The sequence below is a fragment of the Aspergillus stella-maris genome (genome assembly GCF_047715825.1).
Source record: "Aspergillus stella-maris strain CBS 113639 unplaced genomic scaffold BDV14scaffold_4, whole genome shotgun sequence".
Lineage (NCBI taxonomy): Eukaryota > Fungi > Ascomycota > Eurotiomycetes > Eurotiales > Aspergillaceae > Aspergillus > Aspergillus stella-maris.
The window spans coordinates 628,084-655,802 of NW_027396798.1; the positions used below are offsets into that span (position 1 = coordinate 628,084).

The window sequence follows — 27,719 nt, forward strand, 5'->3', positions numbered from 1 at the left end:
TACAAGCACAACCATGAGTGCAGCTAGGATAGGCCGGAGCGCCGCAAAAGCGGCCAAGGGGGCAGTTCCTGGTCCGCGGACACCCAGAAATACAAAGCCGAGTCCAGCTACGCGACACACAAGGTCAATGAACACGGCGGAGATGCGAAGAGATCCCAGCTAACAATACCAGCAGTAGTCCATCCATGCCTAAACGCGCGAACCCACTCCTCTCAACCCTCAAACCCTCGCCGGAGGGCCCCGAGCGCCTGTCTATACCCCCATGGGTATTGACCACCATTGGCGTCACCGTGCTCGCGATGAGCACATACAGCGGCTACTTATACACATCATACCGCCGCGAAGTATCACAGTCCCAGTCCATGTCCGTCCCGGAAGATGTCTCAGATCGGTATAACACAACCGCGCAAACGTTTGACGGGGACGTCGAGATGTCGGAGAAGCTCATGGCGCTGGGCACGAAGCGCCGCGACTTGGTACAGAGGGCGAGAGGGCATGTCCTGGAGGTCAGCTGCGGGACGGGGCGAAATATGGAATACTACAAGTTCGGTGAAAGGAGGGGAGTCGATGAGACGGGGAAGGCTGGTGTAAGAGGGTGCAGGACTGTCACGTTCGTGGATCTGAGTCCGGAGATGGTCGCAATCGCGAAGAGGAAGTTCGAGAAGTTGCATCCTGAGTTCGAGGAAAGTGGGAAGGTTGAGTTTCGCGCCCAGGACGCGCGAGATGTCTTTTCTCCTGAGCAGTCCTCATCACCGGGGTATTATGACACGGTTATCCAAACAATGGGATTATGCTCGATGCCTGATCCTGCAGGGGCGCTGAAGCACCTAGGTACGATCACAGAGCCGGAGCAGGGTCGGATACTGCTGCTTGAGCACGGCCGGTCACATTACGACTGGGTGAATCGCATCTTGGATAATCTAGCGCCTGCGCACGCGAACAGGCATGGGTGTTGGTGGAATCGAGATATCGGGCGGATTGTTCGAGATAGCGGGCTGGAGATAGTTGAGGAGAAACGGTGGCATTTTGGCACGACGTGGAGGTTTGTCTTGCGGCCGAGGAAGACATGATCAATAACAGGGAAACTACTGGCTCTTGAATTGTACTAATATGTACTAATATCCTACCCTGGTCGATATCGTATGACACTACCGGCGCAACCATGCCAATGCCTGCACGATGACTAAGCCACGCGCCCACGGAATTAACTAGTTTGCTGTCAGTGTCACTCCGTCTTTCTTTTGACTTTCGAAGTTGTCTATCGTGGAGATGTTATCCACCTCCACCAGGGGGTCCCGTCCCCCGCAGTCTCAAGATACCCGATTTCCATGTATGCCTCCCACGCACATGAAAAGACCTCCTCGCCGCCATGCGTTGTCCTCCAGGGGCTGTCACTCGCCTCGGCTATGGTTCTGTAATCAGACGAGGCTTCACCTCATCCGATCGCATGGAGCTCATCTCTTAGTTCAACAGGACCCCCAAATAAAAAGCACTATCAGACGGCAACCCTGATTCTTCTACACTTCAAAATGACGAGCATGTCTCGGATCATCAGCAGAGGCCTCCGCTGAAAGTGCCACCGGGGCAGAAGTCTCGGTTTGCTGCGACTCCCAAATACAAGGCAACACCGGATGACAGCCCCAAGCCTCCCGAAAGTCAACCAGAGCCAGATAACTTGCCTTATAAACATGATCAAGAGATTTCCATGAGAGCGCCACGATTGGAGAAATATCGCTTTGCTCAATTACCCAAGTACACAGGAGAACAGAGCCCCGGATCCAGGGCTCGACGAAAAAAAGCGTCTGGGGCGGCCGTTGACCAAAGATTTGGAAACTTTAATGAAGACTAGGCATGTTGCGAGAATACGCAGGCATACACAGACACCGGACATCATCGACGGTTCTCCCCAATACCCACCCAAGCTCAAGCCCGAAACCCAGCCCCCCGACGACGGTCACAGAACTTTCAAGGAAGCGATGATCTTGCGGGGTATTCTCTTACTGGAAATCTTGAACGCGTTCCCGAATATAGTTAAGAGTATAGAGACCGAATACCACACAGCTCAATCGACTGTCGCAGGCGCAGCTCTGTCTTAGGCCCAGTTTTGCGATGGAGAAGTACTTCGTGACGGCCTGGCAGCGGCTAGATCGAAATAGAACACCCACAGTTGTCAAACTGGTGTTCCCTCAATTCAACCTTCATAGCGCTAGAAGAATGGCAAATGCTGTTGAGGAGGTGGCAGGCTTACACTGTGCGGTGGTTTTCGAGGAGGACAAGGAGCAGGCCATCTACATGGGCTGGAACTCAATCTGCAGTGGAGCAAGAAGCCAATGCTCCTGTTTTTATAAGGAAGCCGTTAGGAAAGGAAGCCGCAGGAGCAGCTCGAGCGACTCGAGCAGCCCATCAGGCTTTTGTAGGGCTCTTCGTTGTTGACGCTGGTAGCGAGAGCGAGATAAGGATGAAGATCTGCACCACCTGGGCACCCAGTGTTTTTGCGACTCGTTTCGTTTCCGGGAAAATAAGTCACACTATATACATGGTGGCAACTGAGACCGTACTACCACAGCATCGCTCTGACGCAGTTAGCGCAACCAACGTCTCTTCCGTGAAGGATCTCAGTCTTAACAACGAGGCAGACAAACGACAGCCGAAAAGAGACAAGCATGGATTGAGATTGTCGAGTATAGACAGGCAGGGCATTGAGATCTATTACGACAAAACAACTCGTAATTACACCATCACAATCGACCGCAACAACATTCATGTCTTTTTTTGTCGAAGCCGGCCTCCCATATGGAGATCGAACTTCTTTCGCTGCGAACATGGTTTCTGCGGAGCCATCAGATTTTCGCTAGCCGGAGAGGGTTGAGAGATAGAAGAATCTACGCATACTGTTTGGTTTCGAGACGCAATAAAGCAATATGTATATTCGCTGTTGCCAGAATCTTGCGGGCAGTCTTTGATTTGAACCGTACCTACTCTTTACCTGGGCTTGCTGAGACCTGTGGAATAGCCAACGAGCCTTACTATGTACTATGTCGTGAATACAATGGAATAGAAAGCAGGCCCCAGCGACACAGCCAGGGCCTCTCCTTGCCACTTTACAATATCCCATCTTATCACTAATGCGCCAACATTTGCCTCATAGCTCATACAGAGTATACACAGAGTATTGCGCAAAGCAATATCCATCAGACACCGGCGCACATCCCCATCCAGGGAACCGGAGACCCCAGTGAGAAGCGCGTGGCACCGCATATCGTGATTTTAATCTGCTCCGTAGATATTGCCCCGCGCAATTGCCATGCTGCCATGTTGGGAGTGAGGCCAGATCAGTTGGATGGAGTTGACTGGAGATATGAGGTCAAAATTGCGTTGTTGGGAACCTGGATCCCCCTTTTCTTGCGGGGTACGCTATATCTAGATGACACAAGTATCGGCTGTAGATCGTTGGAGATGGTACGTACCACTTTACGAAGGTGCTATTTACTCTGGACAGTTTGGGGCTGGGTTTGAAACATGTATGGCATTGAAGTTGGGGTTGGATTGTAGAATGTTCATTGTATTTGTATTGCTATAGGCTGGACCTCTAGACTTGAGAACAGTAGGTATTGAGTTTATTTGTTGTAGTATGTTGTTCCCAGCCACTGCATTTTCAGGGAGGGCGCGGAGGAACGAAGGAAGGAAGTATAGCATTTGGCAACTATGAGCTCATGCCCAGATAACGGCCCCTAACGTCGCTTGCTCTTACTCTTACCCTGACAATGTATGTACGCAATACTCTGCAAAAAGCATGAGATTGCATCGCGTGCGCTCATACAGAGTACATTATATTGAACGAACTTTATAAAATGAGGTATATCATATGTCGCATGCTTCTCGGCTAATTTTCCTCAGGACGAAGTATGATGCATGTTTACATACCTCGGGGATTTCCGCCAATAAGCACCCCATAGTACTCCGTAGCAAGGGCGGAACGCGAGGGTCCAGCCGCCAGCAGCAGCCATCATAATGATTCATGCAACCTGTCGATCGCCCAGATGAAGTATACTCCTACCCAGACAAGCAAGTCGCACGGACACGGTGCACCAGTCAACCCCTCAGTTGACAGTCCCCAATCCCAGTCCCAGTTCCAGCATTGTCGCCTCCCGCAGGAACCAGTATAAGCTATTGTTTTATCGCAGGGCAAACTGCGGTATAGACTTGGGAGAGCAGGGTAGGAAGGGAGGGGTAACCAAGCGAGCCAACCAGTAAACATGCTGTCACTGGGCAACAGGCCAGGGATTGACCCCTGGAATGCAATGCAATCTGATGTTTGATTGATTGTCTTGAGTATGTGATGGTGCTGCGATCCGGTTGATTGATCATTGATCCCTTGCTGGGAGTGACACATCTGATGCATAGGCGATGCAGGTGCAGATTAGATTGGATTGGAGTGCAGACGCGCGTAGTCGTTGTTCACATCAGACATAACAGTTGCGACACTCGGGGTTGTCCAAGGTGTGCATATTTCTTTGTACATTTTTGTATACAGCTATGCTCATTGGCCTAGTCGAAGGCAAAGGCGAGAGTGGAACGGGACTGGCACAACCTTCCGATTGGATCCAGCCGGATTCCAATCTTGAGGTCGACGACGGCATATGCTCCGGCAGCTTAACGCCTGTGATTGGGCGGCTTACTACAAACGGTGACGCTAGGAACGATTTGCTAAGGCCCCAAGTGGGCTGGGTGGGGAGCAGCTGGGATTGTCGAGCCTTGTTTTTTGGTCCCAGAGATTCCAGCACTTTGCTTTTTGAGGCTAGGGCAGACTGTCTCGCTAGTTTGGGACTTTTATTCATCGCTCCAACAGCGGTGGACTCTGCGCGGCGAATCCGTGGAACGCCCGGCTGCGATGATGTCTTTGTTCAATGAGCTTTGGTATCGACCAGTCAGAAGCATCGTAATCGCAAGGGTCAGTCGGAAGCTCGAGCCCGTTGTGTTGTAGGCTGTCGGTTGCAGCGAGGGATCACCCCTCCATCACGCAAGTTGAAACAAAGATCGGTGGCACATGAAGATCAGAGGGTGGTGGTGTTCAACAGTTCGCGACAGTCCGCGATAGTCGGTGAGAGCGAACTAGCAGTGCACACTATACAGAGTAGTTTATTGTGCCAGGCCGCGCATCCAAGTCCAGGATATCCCTGGCGGTCGCGGTTGTTTGTTTCTCTCTATCAGAAAATTTCTGCGCAGCAACCAGGCGTAGCTGCAGTAGGAGCTTCCGATTCGCTTCTTTGTTTCTCCATCCTCGAATCCATGCAGAACCTCAGTTGATCATGGAGCGTCCCCACCAATCGCAGGCTCGCAGCTCTGCGTAATTGGACCGGTCGTCATAGACACATGGCTGGGCCCACCGTACTTTTCGCCTTTGGATTTTGTCATGGCGATGATTGACCTCCTGAGTTAGAGGTAGATGGCGGCAGCGGTGAAGAGTTGGAGACGGTATAGTCTACGGAATATAGTAGTGTAGCATCGAGAGGATCAGGATCATCTTCGGCAGGGTAGTCTCTGAGTCTGAAAGTAGCAGTAGTAGTGCTGGACTGGAACTGGAACTTGTCGCATTCCATCCAGAGCGAGAGCCCACTATAACGCGCGCCCCATCGCTCAGCCGGGACCAATAATCGCCACCCTAAAACATCCGCCTCTCCCAGCGTCGCTGAAAATAAAGTCGAAAAAAAAGGAAAATTTAGGGAGAGAAAGTGAGGGCGTCGAGCAAAACGGCGGGTTGAACATTATTTTCTGTTACTTGTCGCATTATTCATGGTCTCTGTCGCTGACGCTGCTCTGATTAGTTCGCTGGGCTCGTCCATCTCCGTCACAGAGACTCCAGACTCCCTTTCCAGCCTTTCCCCCTTCCCGTCTCGTCCATCCTTCCCTTCCCAGTTCCATCCTCCATCCTCCATCTCCCATCTTCCCATCTTTCCCATCCCCCATCCGTCCATCTATCCCCCCCCTGTTTTATTAGTATCATTCCCATTTACCTTTTATTCTTTTATTACTACTACTACTACTACTACTACTTATTCCTCTACACTCTCCTTACTACTAGACTGCTGCCTGTGTTTTGTTTAGTTTGCTTGTACTTTCTGCCTGTTTGATCTACTATACCTACCTACTCCTATTATTCCGCCTCCGCCTCGCACCACGCGCCTCTCTCCCCAACCACCACATCATGCCCTACAACACTCGTCGCAAGTCACTCTCTCTTCCTCTCTTGGGCATTCACGTTCCAAACACATCTCGTCGCTCTCCCTCATCCTCAAAACCGGTGCACGCGACCGACGAGAACGTTCCTCCTTCCAAAAAAGTAAAGAGATCGCACGACTCTGCTTCAAGATCGCCAGAACCCACGGAACATGGCTCAAATCCTCGGCGACAGTCCGCTACTGTTCGCCCGGCTCAGCGCCGTGCGACACTGGAACAAACACCTCCCCTGTCGCCTGCTTATGCCGGTGTCGCGCCGAAGATCGATCTCGAAGGCATCAACGACGACATCGTGGTTGGCGTGATTGAGCAGCTGGAAAAGACGGCCAACCGCCCGCATCTTGTCAAAGAGCTCGCTGCTGTTCTCATAGCTTTCAATGAGAGCGTCGCAAAGTAAGTTCTCCGTCTCTACTGCATCATGCGCGTGACCAAAGCTAACCGTTACCTCTTAACCACAGCTCCGCGAATCCTGCGGCCTTGCTCTCCTCCCGCTTGAGCGCGTACATGAAGCGCCCGTGGACGGCTCTCGCGCCTTGTCCTTTGGCGAAAGAGCTTATTCCTATTCACCCTCGCAAAGTGTATTACTACCTCACAACGCATGCTCGTCAGCCCATTCCTGAGAGCTCAGACGATATTATAATCCCCGGAATTGAAGGGAAAGTCTTGACCCCCAGCGTCTCCAACATCGACGAAGAGGAGGTGATGACGCGACAACGCTCGCCCAGTCCCGAGGTCGACTTGTCCTCTCCTGATTTCGAGGAAGAGACATATGCTCGGGACGGTGGACGTAGCCCGGATTTCCCCGACCACCGTCGCACGCGCTTGATTCACTCTAACCGTGCGGCGTCTCCACCGCTGGAAGGCGACGAGAAGGAGTTCACCCAGACGGCTAGCGCTGTTCGAGAGCGGGCCTCCGAGCAAAAAGCAAGCCAACTTGCCCAAGCCAAGGGTGGATACTCGGCCCTCACTGAGGCTCTCCAAGGATTGGACGACATGAACATGAGCATCGCCGGAACACCCGTCGATGACAGCCCTCTTTCGTCCTTTGGAGATGACGCTATGTCTCAATCACCAGACTACTTCTCTGTTGAGAGCCATCAGGGTCAGTCTCCCTTGCAGGAGCAATTGCAACAGCAGAGTCTTGACGAGTCTGCTGTTTCGGCCTTGTTCGGCACTTCTCCTTCGCCTTCGCTCACGTCTGTTGCCCTATCAGTCTCGTCTGGCACGAGTGCGGCTTCGGATGATGGCTTGGACCTCGAAAGCAGCCCCGGTTCTCTCGGAAGTGCTCCTCGAATCGCGCTTCCGGAGGATCCGAGTTTGGCGCGCATGTCGACCCTCAAAAGGTCAATCGACATGCTGGACGATGAAATTCCTGATCTCGACATGAGAATGTCGGATCTGACAGATGGAGAGGACAAGGTCGCTGTGAATGCTACAATGCCTCTGAAACTCTCGTCTGAAATGCCTCTCGACTCATGGCGAGAGCTTCAAAGTCCCGAGAGCGTGGACGTCGACGAACTTGATGAAATGTTCGACGACTTTTAAGCGTCGCGCATCATGTTTACTTAGTTCAGAGTCCTCCCTCTGACCATCTCCACTCCCCAACGCCTTTTGGCTCTCTTTCGAGTCCTTTTCATCGAACTTTCGACATGCGATTTATCTGATTTAATGCTTTATCTGTCTAATACTGCCTCGTGCACGCTGCTGCGTTCTATTCTTGTGGCGGGTGCCCATCTTTCGCTTGTATATATAATTTGTTCACCCCCTCTCGATTTCTCTCACTTGATTCCCAATATGCCATGTTGTGATTATGATATATCTACTTGGTTGGTTACGGTCTTTTGCTATTTTGGAATGGCGCGGTGAAAAGCATTGCTGCTTTGTTATACAAGAAGGAAAAGCTGGAGGAGAAGATTGATATATCAGGAGAAAACGAGAAGATGAATAACCAATACACTACTCATGAAGTCTACTCGACATACTATCTTCCTAAATTTAAGTGCCTGCAGTTTCCCTATAGAGGGCCTGATCGGCGCCTGAGGCATGTCGTAGTTGCTCCGAAACGGCCGCTGACGTAACGAAGCAGTGTATGGTTGGTTCTGCCTCAACCGTGGCAATCGAACATTATTCTTCGGTTCTTGTGTTCTCACGTCCTTTAGCTACTTTCTCCCCCCCTTTAGCTACTTTCTCCCCCGCTTCAGCCTTCGTGGCGATTGTGAATCATCCCCCTCTCCGGCTGCGTTGTGAGTTTACTGATTCGTGACTTTAGTCCTTCTAGTTCTAGCACCCTCTCCTGCATTCGCCGGCGCGCAATGCGATTATTCCCCAGGGAGGCGAAATCGTTCATTTCCTTGCAAATCAACCCCAAGCGGACACCTTCGGCCCTTGCGATCCTAATTCGAAATACGGTATCCAGCTAGGTGGCGTCAACAACATGGAAAAGCCCTCGGGCCATCCGCAGCCGGAGAGCGGGCAAGGCGGCGAAGGCCTTCTACAGCCCCAATCCAACAGTCACCCCAACATCGTCCCTGTCTCAAACCCTCCGAGCATCACGAGCTCTACCTCGCAAGCGTCCCGACTCCTCCCGCGCAACGCTACAACTACCGGAAAGAGGCAGCTATCGAGCAACAAGGTCGCAATACCCCGCCAACGGTCCGGCACTACCCCTCGCTATAGTCGCCGCGTACCCTTGGCATGCGAAACATGCAGAGTGAGAAAAACAAAATGCAGCGGCGATACCCCGGTCTGCAGACAGTGTATGGAGCTCAGGGTTGCATGTCGGTATCCAGTTTCGTGGCGTGAGCGGACGAAAGGGTTTGTATTGCCCGTTTACTATAACGATGAGTGACTGACTTTCTATTAGAGAACTATCCAAGCTCTCGGCCAAATCGGACGAATTTGAGAACCTCCTTCGTGATATCAGTCCTCATGTCGATGGCAGGACGTTGGACAAAATAAGGTCTACTCTTGAAAAAGTGCGTGCTCTTTGTCACCCCCTGGGTTATCATTTGTTGACTTGCGGACAGTACTCGGAAAATGGAAACGATCAACTTAGTGACCAGCAGTCTAATCGATCAGCATCTGCTGTCGATGATGAACCTGATGCAGATGCCGCAAGTCTACCCTCCTCTATCGGGTCCCTGGATGCTATAGACCGTGTGGACGAGGATCTCAACCGCAGTCCCCACTCCCGGGCTACGGGATACATGGGGAAGAACTCCGAGGTTACGTGGTTACAACGACTGGGAAGAGAAGCCGCGCAACGCGCGCGCAATCAGCCAGGTACAGCTGAACACCAACCGGATCACCAGTTCGCCATCCATTCCGTCAATTATCATCTGGACGATATCGACATCACGCCCCCTGGACCTGTCCACCTATACTGGATGCCCCCAAGGAATATCGCAGACCAGTTGTTTGAGGATTACCTGGATACAGTCCATCCTATTTTTCCAATCATCAGCCGGCCGCTTTTCACGGCACAGTATCGAAATTTCTTCGATAACTCGGCAAGACCAGGTGATAAATGGCTGGCCATTTTGAACCTGATTTTTGCCATTTCCTCTTGTCATGCTCACCTCATGAAGGCTGCTTGGCGCGGCGATGACCGCGATCACTTCGTCTATCTGGCTCGGGCTCGAGCACTTAGCATGAATAGTGATTCTCTCTTTACTCATCCCGATCTCCAGCAAGTGCAGGTGGAGGCTCTAACTGCGTTCTACCTCCTATCTACTGATCAAATCAATCGGTTCGTCAACCCCTCAAATCTATTACATAGCTAACAACAATCAGAGCCTGGAGAATTGCATCGTTAGCCCTTCGTTCCGGAATCTCTCTTGGCCTCAACTTGAGAAACGCCAGCGGTGTAACACCAGATCAGTCTAAGGAAGCTCGGTATAGAGTCTGGTGGTGCCTTTATACTTTCGAACATCTTCTTGGCGTTATGACTGGCCGAATGACAGGGATCTCCGATGGAATTTGTACAACGCCCATGCCGCTCCCTGTGGATGAGGACCGGTTCCAAGATCCAGCCGTAGTAGAGTTACTGGGAAGCCTGGAACTCCGCCAGGAGCGTGTGGAATCAGCCCTAGCAAGCTTTTTTGTTCGACAGATGCCCATGGCTCCCGGTCAAGGTCGACGCGCGAATGATGTGGGCAAAGCCCGCGACGTTTCTAGGCTGAAAAGTTTGCCACCAAGCACCTCACTTTTCTTTCTCTACTATGTCGACTTGGCCGTCATTGCTCAAGAAACCGTCAATCGCGTCTATTCCTTGGATTGCATCATGGTTCCTTGGAGTCATATTGAGAGCCGCATTGACGAGCTACAATCGCGGATCGCGCGTTGGTTTAGACATCTCCATGAAGCTTATGACTGGACAAGAAGTGATCAGCAGGATCCTGCATTGCTTCGTGGTAGTCTTTGCCTCGCATTTCATTACTACAGCGCGCGCATCACCCTTGGTCGTCCCTGTCTGTGTCGTCGTGATGTTCGACCGGCCAACTCCCCAGATTCAAAGAAACCATTCAGCCACGAGATCTCAATAAGTGTTCTTGACTCGGCCCAGCGGCTTATTGCGCTACTCCCTGATGATCCTGATGCCTCGCGTATCTATCAAATATGTCCCTGGTGGTGTATCCTGCACTATCTCATGCAGGCCACTACGGTACTGCTCCTCGAGCTCTCCTTTGGCTGCGTCCACGTGCCAGATGAGGAGAAGAGCATCCTTGAAGCGACCAAGAAGGGCGTCCGCTGGATCTACGCCATGTCGGAATCAAGCCTCGCGTCAAGGCGTGCATGGGAACTGTGCGATTCAAACTTTCGTCGATTGGCTGCGGGCATGAATTTCGATCTGAGCGACATGCCGGCCGCAGATTATCAAGTCAGTTCGAACGGTTACAATCAACCAGCGGAGCCTCGAAACAATCAGAACCCTGTACCAACAACCACCGTCACCCAATTCCCGACCCTTGCTTCATCTACGCCTACTTTCCAGATGTCGCCTGCGAACGCTGGCATGTTGCAAGGCTTTACCACCAACTCGACCCCCCAAGATCCTACAATAGCCCCGAATCTCCAAACACCTTCGATGTCCACTCCTCTTTTCCCCTCCCCTCGAACCGAAGATCCGCCCCTCTACCCCTACAATCAGGCCGCTTCCGGCGTATCATCCAACGACATGTATTTCCCCTACGACCCTATCACAGGCGAATTCATCAGCTCATTCTTCCCTAACTCAAATGAGGAAGAACCTTGGGATGGCGTTGATACATCGTGATCATCTGATTGATGTCCCAATCTATCTCCCTCCTGCTTTTTCCATCCATCTCTTCTCTTCCTCTCTCCATCAAATCTATCACTGTTCGGAGTATTACGGCCCGGGACATAGACCACGGGAAACAACGGGGACAACGGAACGGGGTTCTCTGATTTTATCATATACCATTACCTTTACCATTACCATTATCAAGCCGCTGGCCGGACTAGCGGCTCGTTAACATCGATCATGCCTCAATGGTGTCTCTGCTTGCTTTTTTGTTTCGCATTCGCATTTAGATTGTAGTTTCCTTTTACTATTCCCTGTACTAGTAGTGAAAGTGAATGCTCCATACGAAACGAGTTTACGGATCCCAAGTCAGAAATAACAGCCCAACAAACTTTCCAGTACCTACATTCTTCAATATAGGTTGTCATTCATCAATATAAACCAAGTAGTAGTACGCGGCGCCATCCCCTGAAGGAACCTGATCGCATCCGCCTTCCATGGTCGTCATCCAAGAACGACCTTCATCAAGAGAGAGGGCGACCAGCTCCCGACCCGTCCCAACCCAGTATATAGGGAAGGCGCGACCCATTGCCCGACTATCATATTAGGAAAGCGCGACCAACCCTCGCACGAGCGGTTGGGGCAGCCGCGACTGACAGGCAAGATGGGACTGGGATACACCTGCCTATTTAGTGTCTGTGCATCAGTGCCTCTATGAGGAAGGCGTGACTCAATGATTACTATTTAGCAGGTTAGGAAAGAGTGATCTGCCATCGGCGCTTTGGGAAGGCGCGATGCTTGGCGGCTCGGGCTTGATTGCGCTTGCCTTTTATTATCCCGGAGCGGCAGTGAGTCCGTCGAGAAAGGCGCGACCCGGTGACCAGCAATTAGAAAGGAAGGCGCGACCGATCCGCAACGATATATTAGCAACGAGGAAGGCTCGACCTATCTCGGCGACATTTCTAGGAAGGAAAGAGCGGCTATGGAACGAGAATAGGGAAGGTGCCGTATAAAGGTTGGACGCTATATAGGAGGCAGAAACGGCATGGGATTAGAACTTAGCAGCCGTTATAATATACGTTCAATTAGGCTTTCCTTGGGTAGGTATAAGCCGTTGCTAGCCTGGTGATAGAGATCTTGATGATCACGCTTTTTCCGATGCTAGTTCTGCAGGATCGAAGCCCTAAGTGGATCGGACCGATCTAGATCAGTTCGAAGAATGGAAGCTATGCAGGAACAGAGGGCTGTTTATTATGTACAATGCATTGAGTCTATCTTGTTCTATCGCTAGTATACAGAGGTGTGGTATATACAGTATGTTCGTTATAATGCAGCGAATGCATGCTCGCCAGGCGTATAAGAAATAAAGATTGGAGGGCTCAGAGTATCAGACATCCCAGTCTGTATCCTTGGAGGATGGATTGAAAGGTCGGCCTTCATTCAAGTCTTTTCGAAGCGCGCGATCCCTGCGCTCGCTAGCCACGAATTCATTTTGTTCGTACCGAGAGCTTCGAGCTTCAAGCCAGACTAATTTTTGAGGCTTGATCGTGCTCTTATCGTCGCGTGTGGACCTGGACTTCCCGTGGCGCTTTCGAGTCGCCATGTCCAATAGGACGTTCAGCTTGACGTCGTTCCTGGCCTTTTCGCTGCTCTTCAATTTCTCCTTTAGCTTTTGCATCTTTTGCCATGCCTTTCGCTTCTCTTTGCGAGATGGTGGTGCGGCTGTGTCTTGGCCGTTCTCCGTTTCTGGAGCTGATGTTGTGGATGTTGATACATCTGTTGACGCATCTGTTGCTGCTGTCTCTGGCGGCGGCGGTATTGCTGGTATTATTCTTGCCTTGATCTCCTGAATCCTGAGCTTTAAGACTTCCCTCTTCTCTGCTCTCCGTTTCAGCTCGCTCTTTGTTCTTCGGTCAAATTCTCTCCTTTCCTGATAGGCTGCGAGGTATTCCGAGTAAAACTTTTCACCGACCTCCCGGGCTATTTCGGCATCGTTCATGCGGAAGACCTGGAAGCGTCTGATGCAGAAAACAAGAGTTTTTCGTGCCTCGTCGAGTCGTTCTTCTGGAGACAAGGCACGTGAAAATGGGAAACGGTCGGCTTCAGATGTAAATTGGGAATTCTGAGGTGTAACATGGTTATCGGAATCAACGATCGAATCTTCTTGATCCAACTTGAAGGGCCCCGGCATCGCCTGTTCCCCGCGGTCCATCGCGGCCAGAGCAGCTTGATATTCTCGAACAGCGGCCTGAGTGATGATTCTGACGGTATTCGGATTGGGAAACACCATTTTCTTGTTCAGGTGATGAAAGTACTGTGCGTCGAAGTCTGGATCGCCTTGTTGAAAATCTCGCTCGGCTTTTCTGTAGAAGCGGGTGAGACCACCAGCTACAAGACGACTGAACTCCGGCGAGCTGTAGCTCACGCAGAAGCGTTTGTACAGGTTTTTGGCAGCAAGAATGCCATGCGTCTCGACGGTAGCGACAAGAATAAGGTGGAAGCAAGTGGAGGGGATGAAAGGTAGGCGATACTTAGGAGTGTATTCAGACTCTTGGACAGAGTCCGCAATTTCGTGGAGAGTAGGTGAAAGCAGTTGGCGATACAGGCGTGTGAAGCTGATGAGGGTGTGCGCTTGGAAACGAGTATTGGCGCGACTGCGCCATGGGGTCTCGTCGAATTCGCCGAACAAGATGCGGTAGAGGGCTTTCTTCGCTTCTGCAAGGTCTGTTTCGAGGTCGTACACTTTTGGGTCGGACTCATCCAACTCCAGCAACGTGTGCTCGAGGCGTATTATTTCTGCAGTTATGGCAGCGATGTTACTATGTGACCAAGTTTTGGCGTAGTTGTCGCGAACGTGAGTGAGGGTTGGAATAACATGGTCCCATTCATGCATAAGGATGCGATAGTTCAGAAGAGCGCGAACAGTATTCAAGCTAAGAGGTTGAGCCAAAGCTCGTATTACCGTCTCGCCAACGATGTTGTTCTTGGTGGCGGCCGCGAATCGCAGAAGCGAAGGTGCCAGGGACTGATCTCCGTAAGAGCTTGCAGGAACCGTAGGCCCGTCAATGTCATCCGATACTAGCAGCCATTCACCGAACGCAAATGCACGCGAAGTAGTGAGGAGGTCAAACAAGTGGGCGATTGTAACGTTCGAGAGCTGAGGCATCGATGAGTCAACAGGTGTTAAATCGGAAACCGCAGGTTCATTGGAGGGGGAAGTTGTGCTGTCATCTTGCGCCTGGGATGAGAAAAATTCGCCAACGCGTCGCAGTTTGCACGTATCCATGACTTCCTGCAGCGTAGCAAACAAGTTGAGGGCACTACCGCAGAATCTCTTGAGAGAATGATACCTCAGATTATACTCCATCATGCCGGTAAAGGCGGTTGTCTCGTCATAGAGTTGTGATGGCTCGAGTCTTGCTAGCTTGTCTTCTTCCACAGGAGACATTGAGTTGCTCCAAGGAGGCACGACGTGGGGTGTTAACTGAAGAAATTCATCGAACACCTGCGGATCCGCCTCGGGGTTCAGCCCACCGGTTTCTAACAGACGGGTAGCCAACCAGTTGCTTGAGCTTGTTGTAGGCAGAAACTTGGTATCGGAAGACTCTAGAGGGGGTTCAATGGCAGACTTAAGATTGTTGACTTGATGAAACAGATCGACCACCTGTAAACCGCTGGAGCGCATTCCCATGTAAACAAAGTTGGGCAGATTGTCCAACAACGCTGCTACAACCTCGGTACTTATCGTTCCTTTACCAAGCCCGTGGAAAGGCAAGGGCGGGTCTGTGCGTTTCAGTGCTTGAGGTGTGGCGTCCGCGGAGTCTGGGGAAGACCATGTTGACACCTCCCGGCGAAGTTTCGTATCGCGTAAAGCTTTCTCATCTCGGAGAAAGGGTTCCCAACTCTTGAAGTTCCAATGTTTCCGCCCCATCAACAGATTCGTTAGCCATACTCCCTCACGAATATGTCCGTGCTCCACGCAAGACCAGAGGATAAACTCTAACCAAATCTCATGCCCGAGTTCTTTGAGATCAATCCTGGCGGGAAGAAACGGAGCATCTTGTCCGACAGCAGCCGCTTTCGCAGCAACATCGGCTTCGTGGACCTTCCAAGCAGTATCAGACAAGACATCCATAATGTTGGAGTATAATAAATTCAATCCCGGAGGCCGAAAAGTAGTTTGATAACGATCTGGAGTAGAGTACTTGTAGACGCGATCCGAGACTTGGCCAGCATGATGAAGCCGTGCAAGGATACGGTAGACCACTGTCATAGCCAATTGCGATTTGGCGGGTGATGTGTCTAAAGCGAATATTGTGATGGTCCCTAGGCTTTTCCAGACTTCAGCCATGAGCAGCATCTGGTAGTCTCGAGCAAGGGGCTTGTAAGTTGACGCATCCAGAACGTCCAAATCGTCGATTGGCAGATTCCCGAGTGGTTGCGGAGGTGTTTTGAGGTCCTGATCCGTAAGCTGGTCAAGTGAGAGACCCGAGCTTCGAGTCCAATCTTCTATAACTCCGCGTCGTTGGGTAGAAGCCTGGTCGAGCGTGTCCACCGCATCAAGCAATCTGCTGAGAGTATCATACACCTTTGGCCAGTCTTTCGATTTGAACCCGATATGCGCCAAAAGGTCCCTGTTGAGCTCCGATCGGGCCATGTTGAGATGGTGGGCCATAGATACAATACTCGCGAACGAGTTCGGAGTGATCGACCGCGACTCTTCATCGGTAGATTGGACTGTTGCATCGTCGGAGCTGCGCGCCAGGAACTTCTCCAGGACGGATATCCAAGGCTTCACCTTCTTCCCTTGCCATTCTGGAACAATTCGGGTGGGAACCTTGGTGAGACTGTTTAAGAAGTCGATATCGAAGTCCGGACGTTTCGCGTCGATAGAGGAGTGACTGCTCCATCGTAACCTCCGGCCGGAACGGGGAGCTGCTGGCGGGAAAACGGCGCCGGCGAAGGAAGGGCGCAAGGCAGACCTGCGATGCAGAGAAAGCAGGCAAGCTGTACGCTGGCGCGTTGTCATGGCACGACGAAGGGAACGAGAGCGAGCGCAGGGGAATCCAAATCTCGGTGTCGCCGTCAGAGTAATGCTCTGTTGCGCATGTCGAAAGAGTCGATTGAACACTGCATCCCCGTGGGGATAACAGGGTAAGGGTTGGCAGATCAAATATTGATCTTTTCGTCGAACACTTCGCGTGACGAAGATGGAGATCGCATGAGTCGAATCGTTGCAATGAGGCTCTTGAAGGGCGTGGTCGAGGTTGAAGTTCGCCTCCATTTCTGGCACTTTTTTTTTGGATGCAGGAACACTGCTGACTCAGCATCTACTCTTCTTCCTGGCTCAGGCATGAAACAAGTATACTTCTGCTTTGTCAACTAAATGTGTCTGGAACTTTCCTTCAACAAACTTTCATAACATAAATTATTTTGTAATCAACAATATTGCATTGAAGTGTCATTATGCTTATAATGATTGATACATAGGTGGCTCACCGAACACTCTAGCTGGGCATACGCGCATCTTCAACTACGGGACATAGACCCGCGCATCACGACTTTGTCTTTCTTTGTTTGGTGGAGAGTTCTTCCCCTCTCCAATAGTCTGACCTGGTAATTTATAGCCGATATATCTGACTCCTCAAGCCAAAGCGTTCTTTGACCATGCCCCAACGGTCATGCGAATGGCAAAACTGCGAGAAACCAGCGGTGCAGCTCCTTGGGGGCTGCTCAATGTGCGAGAAACACTTCTGCCGCGAGCATTGTCGATCGCCATACCATCACTGTCCAGACCCAGAGGTTGCTTTCTCTGCTACCGTAAGTCATGACACCAAGCTGATATTTGCTTGTCTAAGCCAACTGGGAAGATTACTCTACCAAAAGTGTAGCTGCAGAAGCACGTCTCCTAGATAACTTATGTCATGGAATTGATCCAATGAAGTTGTGTGCCCGTGCATCGATGCTCAAAGGAGGCGTTCCATGCACCGTTGGCTTATCACGGCAGAGCCTGTCTGTTACGATGGGAGGCCAAAACTGCCACGCCGAAATCACGTTTGATGACGGCGTCAAATGGCTTGCACGTTTCCGTCTTGATAGTACATCATTACCACCACAGAACGTCCGCGACTGGATTCTTCGAAGCGAAGTTGCTACAATGACTTTTTTTCAGCAACATCCCAGTATACCTACACCCAAAATCTTCGATTGGGCATGCGAGTCCGATCCCCAGAATATGCTTGGGGTTGACTACATTCTGATGGAAAAGTTGAACGGGAGAGTCGTGGATTAGCAGACTGCAACAGATCAGCAGAAGGGAAAGATTATACAACGACTGGTTGACATTACCTTGAGATTGAAAGATACCCCTTTGACAAAAATGGGTTGACTTGCATTTTTGACCGACGATACCATAGAGATCCAAACCCTCGCGCTCCCATCAACATATAAGTTAGAAAGCGGCCCGCTTGGTCCATTTACTTCCTGTCGGGAGGGCATGCAGGCTTTACTTGGATCCTACCTTGCCATGATAGCCAGCGGTGAGATCGATTCATACTCACCTGTTGATAGCTATCTCGTCCTCAAACATCGCCAGGAACTCAGCAGCTCCCTAATTCCAGACAAAGCAGAAGAAAACAAGTTCTATCTCAAGCACCCGGACGACAAAGGCGACCACATCCTTGTCAATTATGACTTCGATATAGTGGGAATTATAGGCTGGGAATAGACCCATACAGTCTCCAAAGCCGAAGCCTTCAGCTCCCCATGCATGATGTGGCCGGTAGCGGAATTCTACGACGGCTCGAATCAACTAACAACTGAAGAGCTGCGACTAGCTGACATCTACCGGGAGAGAGACCGCGAAGATCTCGCTAACTATGTGATCGAGGGCCGAAAAATCCAGAGATTCTTCTTCGCTCTTGGGCCTGAGAGCTCTTTGCTTGATGCACAGACTTTTGGACCATTGTTCAAGGGATCCCAGAGGGCTTTCGACCTAAATGGTGAGGAATGGGATGCATGGAGGAGCAAGGCTCTGATGGAGAGGAAGTCTGAAGATCTACTTTGTGAGATGTTAGAACAGGATTCAATGTAAGTACTGTGAGATAGCTTCATGTTACGAGTATGGTATTCGCGAGCTTCAATCCTGCGACGTCATACAATCACTATGCTAAATCAGTGCTTCTCCAAATAACATCGGTCATTTGATTAACTCTGCTCATATATATGTGCCAAGCTTTACCTCTTCCAGGAAGCACTACCAATATGACAAGTTGCATAGTATCCCAGCTTGTCTTCATAGAACTCGCATCATGAGTAGTAACAGGACAGAAGGGGTACTGCACAATCATCTCACTGGTCATCAACAGTCGACTTGCCTTTCGTATCTATTCTAGGGGTTGATAGTAGTTGCATAATAGCTGTATGGTTCCTCAGATCTGCGTACCACATGGCGTCCCTTCCTTCAGCATCGGTCAGGTTCACGTTCGTTCCGCTTGACTCCAATAGCAGAGATGCAATCTCCATATCCCCATTGAGAGCGGCGATCATTAACGGAGTACACCCCTCGATGTCGCTAATGTTTGGATCGGCGGAGAATTCAAGCAGGAGCTGAACAACAGCCTTGTGGCGATGATTGGTAGCTTTGAAGAGTGCCGTAGTTCCGTTTTCGTTTGTCCCGTTCACAGTGACCTTTTTGGTCTCGAGAAGCTGCTTGACTATATCTTTGTTTCCAAGGTCAGCAGCGTCCATTAGTGGAGTCCATCCCTGAAGATCAGAAGTATTTGCTTCTGCGGAATTTTGAAGCAATATTTGCACAATGTGAGGATGAGCCGTTCTTACTGCCTGGTGCAAGGCAGTCCTCCCATATTTGTCTGTCGCATTGATACAGACTTTGCCCAAATCAATCATCTGCTGTACAATTCCCCCACGCCCCAGTTTAGTTGCCCATGTGAACGGTGTCTCCCCATTTTTGTCTGCTATATTTGCATCGGTAGCTTCGATTTGTAGCAGAGCGCGAGCAAAATTCTCATATCCGAAAAGCGTACTGTATCCGAGCGTAGTTTGCCTATTGCAGTCTTGGGAGTTCACATCACAGCATCCAGTCCCAATCAAGTCTTGGAATAAATCGAACTTCTGGATTTCGCAGGCAATGATAAGAGGTGTTTTTCCAAAGGCATCTTTGGCATTGAAAGCATCGTTTGATGACGCCCCCGAATCAAGAAAGGCTTGAATAATCTCTGCGTCATTTCTTAACATTGCAGAACTAAATGGTGTCTGGCCATGAGAGTTCAATGTGCAGACGTCGACTTTTCCAGACCTTAGCAACACCTCGACTGCAGCTGGGTTGCGAGAGTCCACTGCTGCTTGTAATGCGCCTCTTCGCCACATGTCACGCAGGTCTGTTCTCACATGCCTCGATTTCAGAAGTAAATCCAACACGCCAGGATTGTCCTGCAGTGCTGCGATTAGTACGGTATTGTGACCATCTTCATTCCGCGTGTCAGAGACAACTCCGGCCTCTAAAATCTGTTGAACTAGTGCTGTTAATCCGGTAAATGATGCCATCCATAATGTGTTCACGTCGCGGAAATTGACGAGTGGCTTTCCAACTTCAGGCTTATATGTTTCTGTCCAGATGCGGCAGAGTTGGTTTTGTGGATTACAGAAAGCCTCGAATTTCTTCGCAAGCTCGGGATCGAGTTCTAGTCGGGCTGCTTGAACGTGACGAAACCAATTATTGGCAACGTATTGCAAGAACTCTGCGTTTTCTTGACCAGCCTTACTCATCGAGGAGCCTCTGACACCGTTGCTGAATGAAGCAATGCTTGGTTTAAGGACCAGATCGAAGTAGCTCACACAACTCCATGCGAGGACTCGCTGACATTCAATGTCGCTGATCGGAGCGCCCCTTCCATCATCGCGAGAAGATTCTGGCTGCATGAGGAAATCCCGTACTGTCTGATTAAAGAGATAAATTCTATCCTGACTGATTGTCAGCAGGAAACCGCACCGGTTGCGCAAGATCAGCTCGAGGTTGCGATAGCGCTCCGGAGGCTTAGGAGAATCTGCTCCGAGCTCCATTGCAATATGCATTTCTTGTAAGGTCAGCGGTCGGTTAGCCGCGAGAATGATGCAGAAGGCCTTGCGGATCCAGGGCTTATGTTCGTCCTCAGAGGCATTAAGCGCCTTCTCATATGCCTCTTGGACGGAGTGTGGAAGAGCATTGATGATTTTGTCAATCGCGTCTTCGGTGTTCTCAAAGTTCTCGCGTTTGATCAATTGGAATATCGCATGCGTCAATAAATAGATGCGCTGCGCGTCAAACTCCTGTAGTCGCTTCACGAGATGGACTTTCGTAGACTCGTCCAAAAGACCTTTTGCTTCAAGCTCTGTCGCATGGTGCTCAATCACAAGATTCACTTCCTTCGCCAGATCCTGAAAGCATTCTGCGGCAGAAATGTGGGCTTCGGGCTTCACTTGGAAGAGTTGATGGAACTCCGACATTACGCCGTTGCATGGTCTGGTCATAGCGAGAAAGGTGAACTTTTTATGCTCCTGATTGATACGCCACAAACCCAGGAGCCGTTGGATGAAGTCGGGCGTCTCGCATTGGTCCAATGCATCTAGAATGAGGATTACCTGCTGAACCGCTGGATCGCCTATCATTGCTGAAAGGATAACCCATAGAGTAGTAGTCATGCTGGTCAATTTCTTCCCATTGTGCTGCCATGGTTGTATGGCGTGTCTGATCGCGACAGGTTGCTGTATGGTAATTTGATGGATGAGCGCGCAGAGGAGCTGGGGAACGGTGTTCTGTGCCTGTGCACTGAAGAAGAAATAGCAAATGACGGCTTCTGAACGCAAACCTTGCAGACGACTATCAATCAAGTATTTCGCTAAGACTGTCTTGCCGAAGCCTGGATCCGCTGAGACGACAAGTGGGCCATTTGGGTCCTTCAGCCAGCTTCTATATGAGGCATTGTCCAGGAACCATGCACAGGTTCCGTCAACCCGTTCTGCAACTTGAAGCTTATAGCTTTCATAATAGTCTTCCCTGCCCTCTCCGACAATACGAAAGACTTTGCGGCAGTCGTCCTCATCAGAAGATAGTTCATGCAGCAGCGCCTTTTTGGCTAAGTCAAGATGCTCCTTCTGTACTCCAAGGCTCTTCTCCAGAACGAATTTAGTTTCGCCGAGTGCTTTGTGAATATTGGCCTCAGTGCGCCGACGAATGACCGAATCAACTTGGTCCCAGTCTCTCTGGAAATCGGTCTCTAGCTTCTCAATGTCCCTCTGCATCTCAGCCCAGTCCACCAACTGGAATATGTCTTGGATGGGATTCCGGTGGTAGAGCTTCAAAACCGTCATGATTTGGAACGCCAGCAGCTTTTGAAAAAGCGCGAGTAGGCTATCATAGAGCTTTTCATCTAGATCAGTCCAATCAGCTCGACCAAGCTCCTGGTTTTGCCCTGTGCTTTCGTCGGGGAGCATATGTTTATCCGACACGATATAATACCGTATGCGTTGGGTCGCGAATCCAAAACCACCTCGAACAGCATCTTTTGCGGCTTGAAGATTCGTTACCAACGGAAGGACGATACAGACCCCAGCCCAAATTAGCGAGGCCTCAGGTGACACTTTTACGGCCTGGTCGACGAAATTTCGCGCTGTCTCAATGAATTTCGACGTCGTCGCCAGACCCTGCTGCAATGTATTTTCCTCGTCGAGCTTCTTTAAGCCAGACTCGATTAGAGCGTTGTATCGTGTTTGCTGATTGGTATCTGCGTCCGTCCGCTCTGAGAATGTGGTTAGATTAGGTGATGCGAATGATAGAGAGGAGTCTTAGAGCCACTCACCTTGCTTCTGCCACTCCTCTCCCAATAGAGCCACGTACTTCTCACGAAGATCTTCGTCCAGTTTGTTATACGCGAGCTCCCAGATTGGCCTCCGGCGGTTGACTTTCTGCGGGACGTTCACGTTGCCCCTTTCTTCGCGCTGGGGCTTCTTTCTCCCCCCTGAAGACTTCCTGAACAAGCGCTTGATCCGATCCAACAGCATGTCTTGTTGTTGCACGATGACTGTGAGCCAATTGACAGTGAAGTACTGAACTGTAAAACGAGGGAGGAGGGTCCGTCAGCAAAGTTATCAGTCTAAATGGCAGTAAGATGAGCTGGCATTGTGCGGGGTTACCTTTAGGCACCTGAAAAAAGTAAACACCATCGAAAGCAGGGATTATATCAGTGTCGAGTGATGTTTTTATAGAGATGAGAGCATTGGTACATTCACCACTAGCCAGGCCACTCTTCCAAGAAAGTGTTGATGCAAGCTGAGGCCGCGCAAGCAGCATACTCCTGCCAGACCTCATTCTCATGACTGCCTGCATAGTCGAAAGATGTCGCTAATACCAAAAGCCACCATCTCGAAGGCGATGAGGCCGTGCTCGCAGGCAGTTGCATCGCGATCCAGATCCGACTCTATTCCCGTATCTTCAAGCCAAAATGGCCCGATATGAACTTTCAGCGGCGGAGAAGATGAAGGCAGTTATCTCAGCCTCGTGCTTAGAGGTCGACGCATGGGTTGCCGGCCAACCAACAGCCACGAGCACCTGTTTACCTGCACTGAGTTAGTATCATCCCACTCGCGGGCTGTCGGACGGGGATGGTGGACCACGGACGGGCTTATAATGGGGACGAGCGCCCCGTAGGTATTGTGGAAGCAATACCTCGATATCGCTATGAATATTTGGGAGTGCCATAATGGCATGCTGGAGGGTATTGAAGTCAGCTGCTTTGTATCCCAGTCATATAAAAACAAATGAGCAGTCACCAAGAATCTAGTGGCTTGGCGCCTAGCACAGCGAGCCTACTCAGCAGGAGGGAGCTGAAGAGGATGGTAGCGAATAACCCCGCCTCTGCGAGGCCGTCACTCTCTTATTTGTATATGAAAAGACATAATGCAGCAGTGTTCGAAGCGCTTATTGCCATACTGATGACCCTTGGCTATAAGAAGTAAGGTCACTAGGGTTTCGTCTTTCACAAAGGCTGGGGCGATCTAGAAGGCGATCTAGAAGGAGGCAGATAGGTAGGTACAGCGGGCCAGTCAGACAGTGACAGTCTTATTGCACGTATACCTAAGTACGAACATCAACCCTCAACCAGTCCTTGACTACCTATGTTGAAGAGGTAGTCTAGCCTATCCATGCTCGTTCCACAAAGGGAAGACTTAAGCACCCGAGCCAACTTGCTTTAGGTACCATAAAGAACGGGGCAAAGTCTAACGAGTGAAGACCAGCCCTGGACAACAACGCCACCTCTACTCACCCACCTCATAACACCGGTCCCACATATTATGAGTAGGTACCTAGATAGCCTACCACCTCTGCTAATTCCCCTCCAAGACCTCACGCCCATCATTCTCTCCATCCGGGTTCATAGGCCCCATCTGGCGCGGATGCATGCGGTCAAACTCCTCATTCACAGAGCGCTTGACATTGGTCTCAGCAGCCTCAAAAGTAGGGATCGTGAGGGACGGGATGGTGGGCACTGGGATGCACGAGGGGATAGTTGTTGGGAAGGAAGGGAGAGACGGGATCGAGATGCTGGTTGGGATTGTCATTGTTGGGATGGAGATGCTTGGAAGGTCGGGGAGGCCGGGGATTGTCTGTTGCTATGGTGAGTTTCCTTTTGATATAAGGGGTATAGGGGGCTCTTATACGTACGATTGTCACCTGGGCCATGGCATTGCCTAGGAATAGAACGGCGGCGGTGCCCAAGACGGTAGAGGCCTTCATGATGGACTTGATGAGAGGTAACTGTATGGTTCAAGCAGTGGGTTCGTGGTGAGGTGTGGAAGGTCAACTGAAGCTTTGGGGTGCCTTATATAGCTGACTCTTGAGGGTCCCCAACGTCTAGAACATACCAGGAAAAAAGCCGGTGGCTATTGGAGGACAATCACCGTTGTAGTCCTACATCCTCTTTCCGTGATGGTGCATACAGTGTATAACCCAAGCCGGGCTATCAACTGGGCCGTCTGTTTTGGATGTGCCCTAGCCAAGTCCTCAGGATGGTCAACGCGGAGGATTAAGAATGTGAATCGGCTTGTGGGTTAGAAGAAATATGTGGACATGAAAATGGATTATATATTGCAACACCGATGGCCTGCCTGAAAAAGTAAAACCAACTGGTATCATATAACAAAAACCAAACACGAGTGGTATCAGATTATCCGTAATTCCGCATAAACAAGTCATAGAAGCATACATGCGTTCAATAAAAATTGAGCACGTCGGCTCAGTTACGCCGAAAGAAAGTCCCGCTTGCGAAAACAACAGCGTAGCGCCAAATGATACCCACATGCTAATACACCGATCTATATTCATATGTTGCCGACACATGCAAAAGTAAAATGCCCGGCTACCAGGATTATCGGTCTTGTCCAAGCCAGCGCTCTCGTGACTCTTCAGGACAAAGATAGCGAGAAACAAAGTTCCGCAATTCGGAGTCCTGATTCAGCAAGCTCAGGACCAAGACCAACGCATGGAGAAGCAAAGTGCTGGGGAAATGAAGTACCATCATTGCGGAGACGGTTTGTGTCTTGTCCTGCTAGCCCTAAAGCTCTTCGGTAGACATAGGCACATCTTCCCCAGCCGAATCGCCGCCCAGCTCTTGCTCTACTTCGTCCACGACGAAATTCTCATAATCCTCCAAGCCCTTTTGCACGTGAACCTTGAAGCGGATAACGTCGTTCAACATGCTCTCAACGTTGGTGTGCAGTTCTTCTCGGAGAGCATTGGCTCGGAGTGTGAGTTGTTCGTACTCGATGTTGGTGTTCATTTCGCGCTGCTCCATCAGCTGAACACTCTCGCTCAGAGTGGCTCGCATTTTGGCCAGCTCCTTCTCCATCTTCTCGATCTGGGCATCCGAAGCGAGTTTCTGAGTTGTTGTTACTTCCTTGAGTCGTTCAAACTCTTCCTCCGCCGTGCGTCGCTTGTGTTCCAGGGCCTCAACCTCGCCTCGTTTCTCATCCATGGCCTCTTTAATGTTATCCAACAAGTTCCTCCTCTCTAGATCGGCATCAATCCCGCGTTTCCTGCGTTCGTTGATATCCTTCCGTAGCGCTTGCAGGTTGCTTCGTACCACGCCCCGTAGGTCCAGGCTCAACAAGTGTGCTGGATGATAACCGGTGAATGGCTCGGCCAGAAGTCTGTCAGCTTCGGGTGAGATCATGCTGGGGACACCGCCAATCTGCGATGTGGAGAAACTGCGTTCGTTGACGTTCAAGGCAAGCTCATAGTCCTGCCCGTTGGCGTTGATGGCAGTCGAAGGAATAAGGTTCGTTTGGTACCCTAACGTGTTGTAGCTTTTGACAAGCTCCTCCAGATCTTCGAGCTTTGCACTAGCTTCAGCTTCCTTTGCCATGACCCGTGAATGTGTCTCTTCAGAACGGTTAACAGTGTCATCAAGACTCTTTTGGAGCCGGTCTCGTTCCGTATTCATGCGGTCAATGTCTTGAATTGTAAGGCCTTGCTGATCAACACTCGCTTGCAGACCCGCCCTTTCTTCCTCGGCGGCTTGTAGCTCTGCTTCGGTCTTCTTGATCTCTTCTTCCAAGAAGTTGTTGCGAGTCTCGTATTTCTCAATCTTCCCTTGCACATTTTGAATGTAGTCTTCAAACTTCCGCTTGTCATCCTCGAGGATCCTGAACTGCTTATCAAGCTTGGCCATGTCTGGCGCATTCTTCTCTAGTTCCTCTAATTGATCGCGTAATGACCGGTTCTCCGACTCGAGCACATCCATTTCTTGGACATATTTCTCGTTCCCTCGCTCGAACTCCTCAGCCATGAGCTCGATATGAGGGACAAGCCGCTGACCGACAGCATCATCGTCTTCCTCTTCCCCGCCTTGTAGCCAGTCATGATACGCACCAGTGAGGAAGCGAAAGATAATCCTGTCTCCAGATACGTCAACACCCACTTCCGCACACGCTTCATCGTAGTCTCCTAGAATGTATCGGTCCATCATTTGGGCTAATTCCATCAACCAATGAAGCATTCCGAGAAACGTCGGCCAGTTCTGTCCACCAACAGCAGCAATCTGAGATTTCGTGATACCCTTTTCATAAGGGTAGCGGAGCTGCTTCAGGATTGGCGGTACCTCCGCATCCATGGCTTTTTGAAACCGGTATCCTGGATCAATGCGATGGTAAAGCCATTGGAAAATGTAGTTGAAATCCTTCTGCGTAGGTGATCGAAGAGTGTTCTGGCCGAGAGAATGCTTCATCTCGAGTTCGAAGTTGTTGTGTGTCAAGTATTCAAGGAGATCCTGCGCAATGCGAGCCTGGAATGACCTATCTCTGAGAGGGCGCGGGTCTCTGGGAACACCTGCGGCCGAAGGAACCTGCGTGAAGAATGACTGGTGGCCCATGGCGCCGCCCGTGGAAGGTCGCGAAAATACGCTACTTCTCCGTTGCAGGCTCTGGGAGGCCGAATTGGAGGACAAAGATCCTGGCGCGAAACTTGGGCGCCCAGCGCCAGCCCCGTGGAAGACATTGCTCGAGACAGAACGTCTTACAGATGAAAGTCCAGGGTCCGCACCAAATCCTACCGATGAAGAACGAAAGTTCGGTTGCTGAGGTCGACTACCGGAGTTCATTAGCGACATTGAGCGCGTGTGTTGTGAGGTGAATGGCGGGTTCTGGAATCCGATTGAGCTCGTGCGCTTCAGGGCCGACGAGGGCTGTGGAAGTGAAGAGTAATTTTGAACGCTTCCCAGAGTCTGGTCAGGTTGAAATTAGCAAGTGATTTCGCAAGCCTTGATCGTCGACAAATTTCAAATCCAGACATACCTCGCGGGGGCGTTTTATGCTGAACAGTCCTGTATCTTGCGACATGGTGGATCAGGAAGCTGCGACCGCAGCGTGCCAAAATTTAACCAAATGTTCAAGAACTAAATGACAGAAAAGCTAAGCACAGCCAAAAGCAGGAACACTGGACTGAGCGCTCCCCAAAATTACGGCTGAGGGCCGAATGGTGATGTAGAGACGATTGATAGCAACGGTAAATAATCGCAGGTGCCCGATGTAAACAAGAGCCCCCCGTCTGTAACCAGAAGGCGGTAGATAATGAGCGGAAAATCTGTTCTGCCGGGGATATCGTACCAAGCGGCAGGTCACGGGGCTCCGGGGAAGTCTCCGCCATGTTACCGCGCTGTAATAAAACGCC

The 27,719-nt window shown here is 50.6% G+C and overlaps 11 protein-coding genes across 11 annotated transcripts; 6 read left to right on the forward strand and 5 right to left on the reverse strand.

The window, feature by feature from the left end:
- Nucleotides 1-13: 13 nt before the first annotated feature.
- On the forward strand, nucleotides 14-1,070 carry BDV14DRAFT_195966 (class I SAM-dependent methyltransferase; the record flags this gene model as incomplete). Its single annotated transcript, XM_073772344.1, has 2 exons — nucleotides 14-123; nucleotides 173-1,070. 2 exons carry the CDS (start codon nucleotides 14-16, stop codon nucleotides 1,068-1,070), a joined length of 1,008 nt encoding a protein of 335 aa, XP_073632675.1.
- Nucleotides 1,071-1,867: 797 nt separating this feature from the next.
- Nucleotides 1,868-3,098, forward strand: BDV14DRAFT_86737 (uncharacterized protein). Its single transcript, XM_073777733.1, has one exon. The coding sequence runs from the start codon at nucleotides 2,222-2,224 to the stop codon at nucleotides 2,867-2,869; it is 648 nt and encodes a 215-aa protein (XP_073632676.1). The 5' UTR covers nucleotides 1,868-2,221; the 3' UTR covers nucleotides 2,870-3,098.
- Nucleotides 3,099-5,960: 2,862 nt separating this feature from the next.
- On the forward strand, nucleotides 5,961-8,378 carry BDV14DRAFT_165109 (uncharacterized protein). Its single transcript, XM_073767293.1, has 2 exons — nucleotides 5,961-6,630; nucleotides 6,696-8,378. The coding sequence occupies exons 1-2, from the start codon at nucleotides 6,206-6,208 to the stop codon at nucleotides 7,780-7,782; spliced, it is 1,512 nt and encodes a 503-aa protein (XP_073632677.1). The 5' UTR covers nucleotides 5,961-6,205; the 3' UTR covers nucleotides 7,783-8,378.
- Nucleotides 8,379-8,671: 293 nt separating this feature from the next.
- Nucleotides 8,672-11,512, forward strand: BDV14DRAFT_187188 (transcription factor domain-containing protein; the record flags this gene model as incomplete). Its single annotated transcript, XM_073770922.1, has 4 exons — nucleotides 8,672-9,051; nucleotides 9,101-9,212; nucleotides 9,264-9,985; nucleotides 10,030-11,512. The coding sequence occupies 4 exons, from the start codon at nucleotides 8,672-8,674 to the stop codon at nucleotides 11,510-11,512; spliced, it is 2,697 nt and encodes an 898-aa protein (XP_073632678.1).
- A 1,196-nt stretch (nucleotides 11,513-12,708) lies between these two features.
- Nucleotides 12,709-16,761, reverse strand: BDV14DRAFT_165113 (uncharacterized protein). Its single transcript, XM_073767294.1, has one exon. It carries the CDS (start codon nucleotides 16,527-16,529, stop codon nucleotides 12,888-12,890), a length of 3,642 nt encoding a protein of 1,213 aa, XP_073632679.1. The 5' UTR covers nucleotides 16,530-16,761; the 3' UTR covers nucleotides 12,709-12,887.
- A 781-nt stretch (nucleotides 16,762-17,542) lies between these two features.
- Nucleotides 17,543-18,269, forward strand: BDV14DRAFT_165116 (uncharacterized protein). The gene has a single exon (XM_073767295.1). The coding sequence runs from the start codon at nucleotides 17,997-17,999 to the stop codon at nucleotides 18,225-18,227; it is 231 nt and encodes a 76-aa protein (XP_073632680.1). The 5' UTR covers nucleotides 17,543-17,996; the 3' UTR covers nucleotides 18,228-18,269.
- Nucleotides 18,270-18,272: 3 nt separating this feature from the next.
- Nucleotides 18,273-18,593, forward strand: BDV14DRAFT_195970 (uncharacterized protein; the record flags this gene model as incomplete). Its single annotated transcript, XM_073772345.1, has 1 exon — nucleotides 18,273-18,593. One exon carries the CDS (start codon nucleotides 18,273-18,275, stop codon nucleotides 18,591-18,593), a length of 321 nt encoding a protein of 106 aa, XP_073632681.1.
- Nucleotides 18,594-22,157: 3,564 nt separating this feature from the next.
- Nucleotides 22,158-22,962, reverse strand: BDV14DRAFT_86778 (uncharacterized protein). The gene is made up of 3 exons (XM_073777734.1): nucleotides 22,691-22,962; nucleotides 22,395-22,603; nucleotides 22,158-22,296 (listed from the first exon to the last, which is right to left on the reverse strand). The coding sequence occupies exons 1-2, from the start codon at nucleotides 22,881-22,883 to the stop codon at nucleotides 22,422-22,424; spliced, it is 375 nt and encodes a 124-aa protein (XP_073632682.1). The 5' UTR covers nucleotides 22,884-22,962; the 3' UTR covers nucleotides 22,158-22,296; nucleotides 22,395-22,421.
- A 914-nt stretch (nucleotides 22,963-23,876) lies between these two features.
- Nucleotides 23,877-24,193, reverse strand: BDV14DRAFT_165119 (uncharacterized protein). Its single transcript, XM_073767296.1, has one exon. It carries the CDS (start codon nucleotides 24,113-24,115, stop codon nucleotides 23,882-23,884), a length of 234 nt encoding a protein of 77 aa, XP_073632683.1. The 5' UTR covers nucleotides 24,116-24,193; the 3' UTR covers nucleotides 23,877-23,881.
- Nucleotides 24,194-24,407: 214 nt separating this feature from the next.
- BDV14DRAFT_86790 (uncharacterized protein) lies at nucleotides 24,408-25,000 on the reverse strand. Its single transcript, XM_073777735.1, has one exon. It carries the CDS (start codon nucleotides 24,891-24,893, stop codon nucleotides 24,567-24,569), a length of 327 nt encoding a protein of 108 aa, XP_073632684.1. The 5' UTR covers nucleotides 24,894-25,000; the 3' UTR covers nucleotides 24,408-24,566.
- Nucleotides 25,001-27,567, reverse strand: BDV14DRAFT_86793 (kinetochore-associated Ndc80 complex subunit NDC80). The gene is made up of 2 exons (XM_073777736.1): nucleotides 27,344-27,567; nucleotides 25,001-27,273 (listed from the first exon to the last, which is right to left on the reverse strand). The coding sequence occupies exons 1-2, from the start codon at nucleotides 27,386-27,388 to the stop codon at nucleotides 25,108-25,110; spliced, it is 2,211 nt and encodes a 736-aa protein (XP_073632685.1). The 5' UTR covers nucleotides 27,389-27,567; the 3' UTR covers nucleotides 25,001-25,107.
- Between the last annotated feature and the right edge of the window lie 152 nt (nucleotides 27,568-27,719).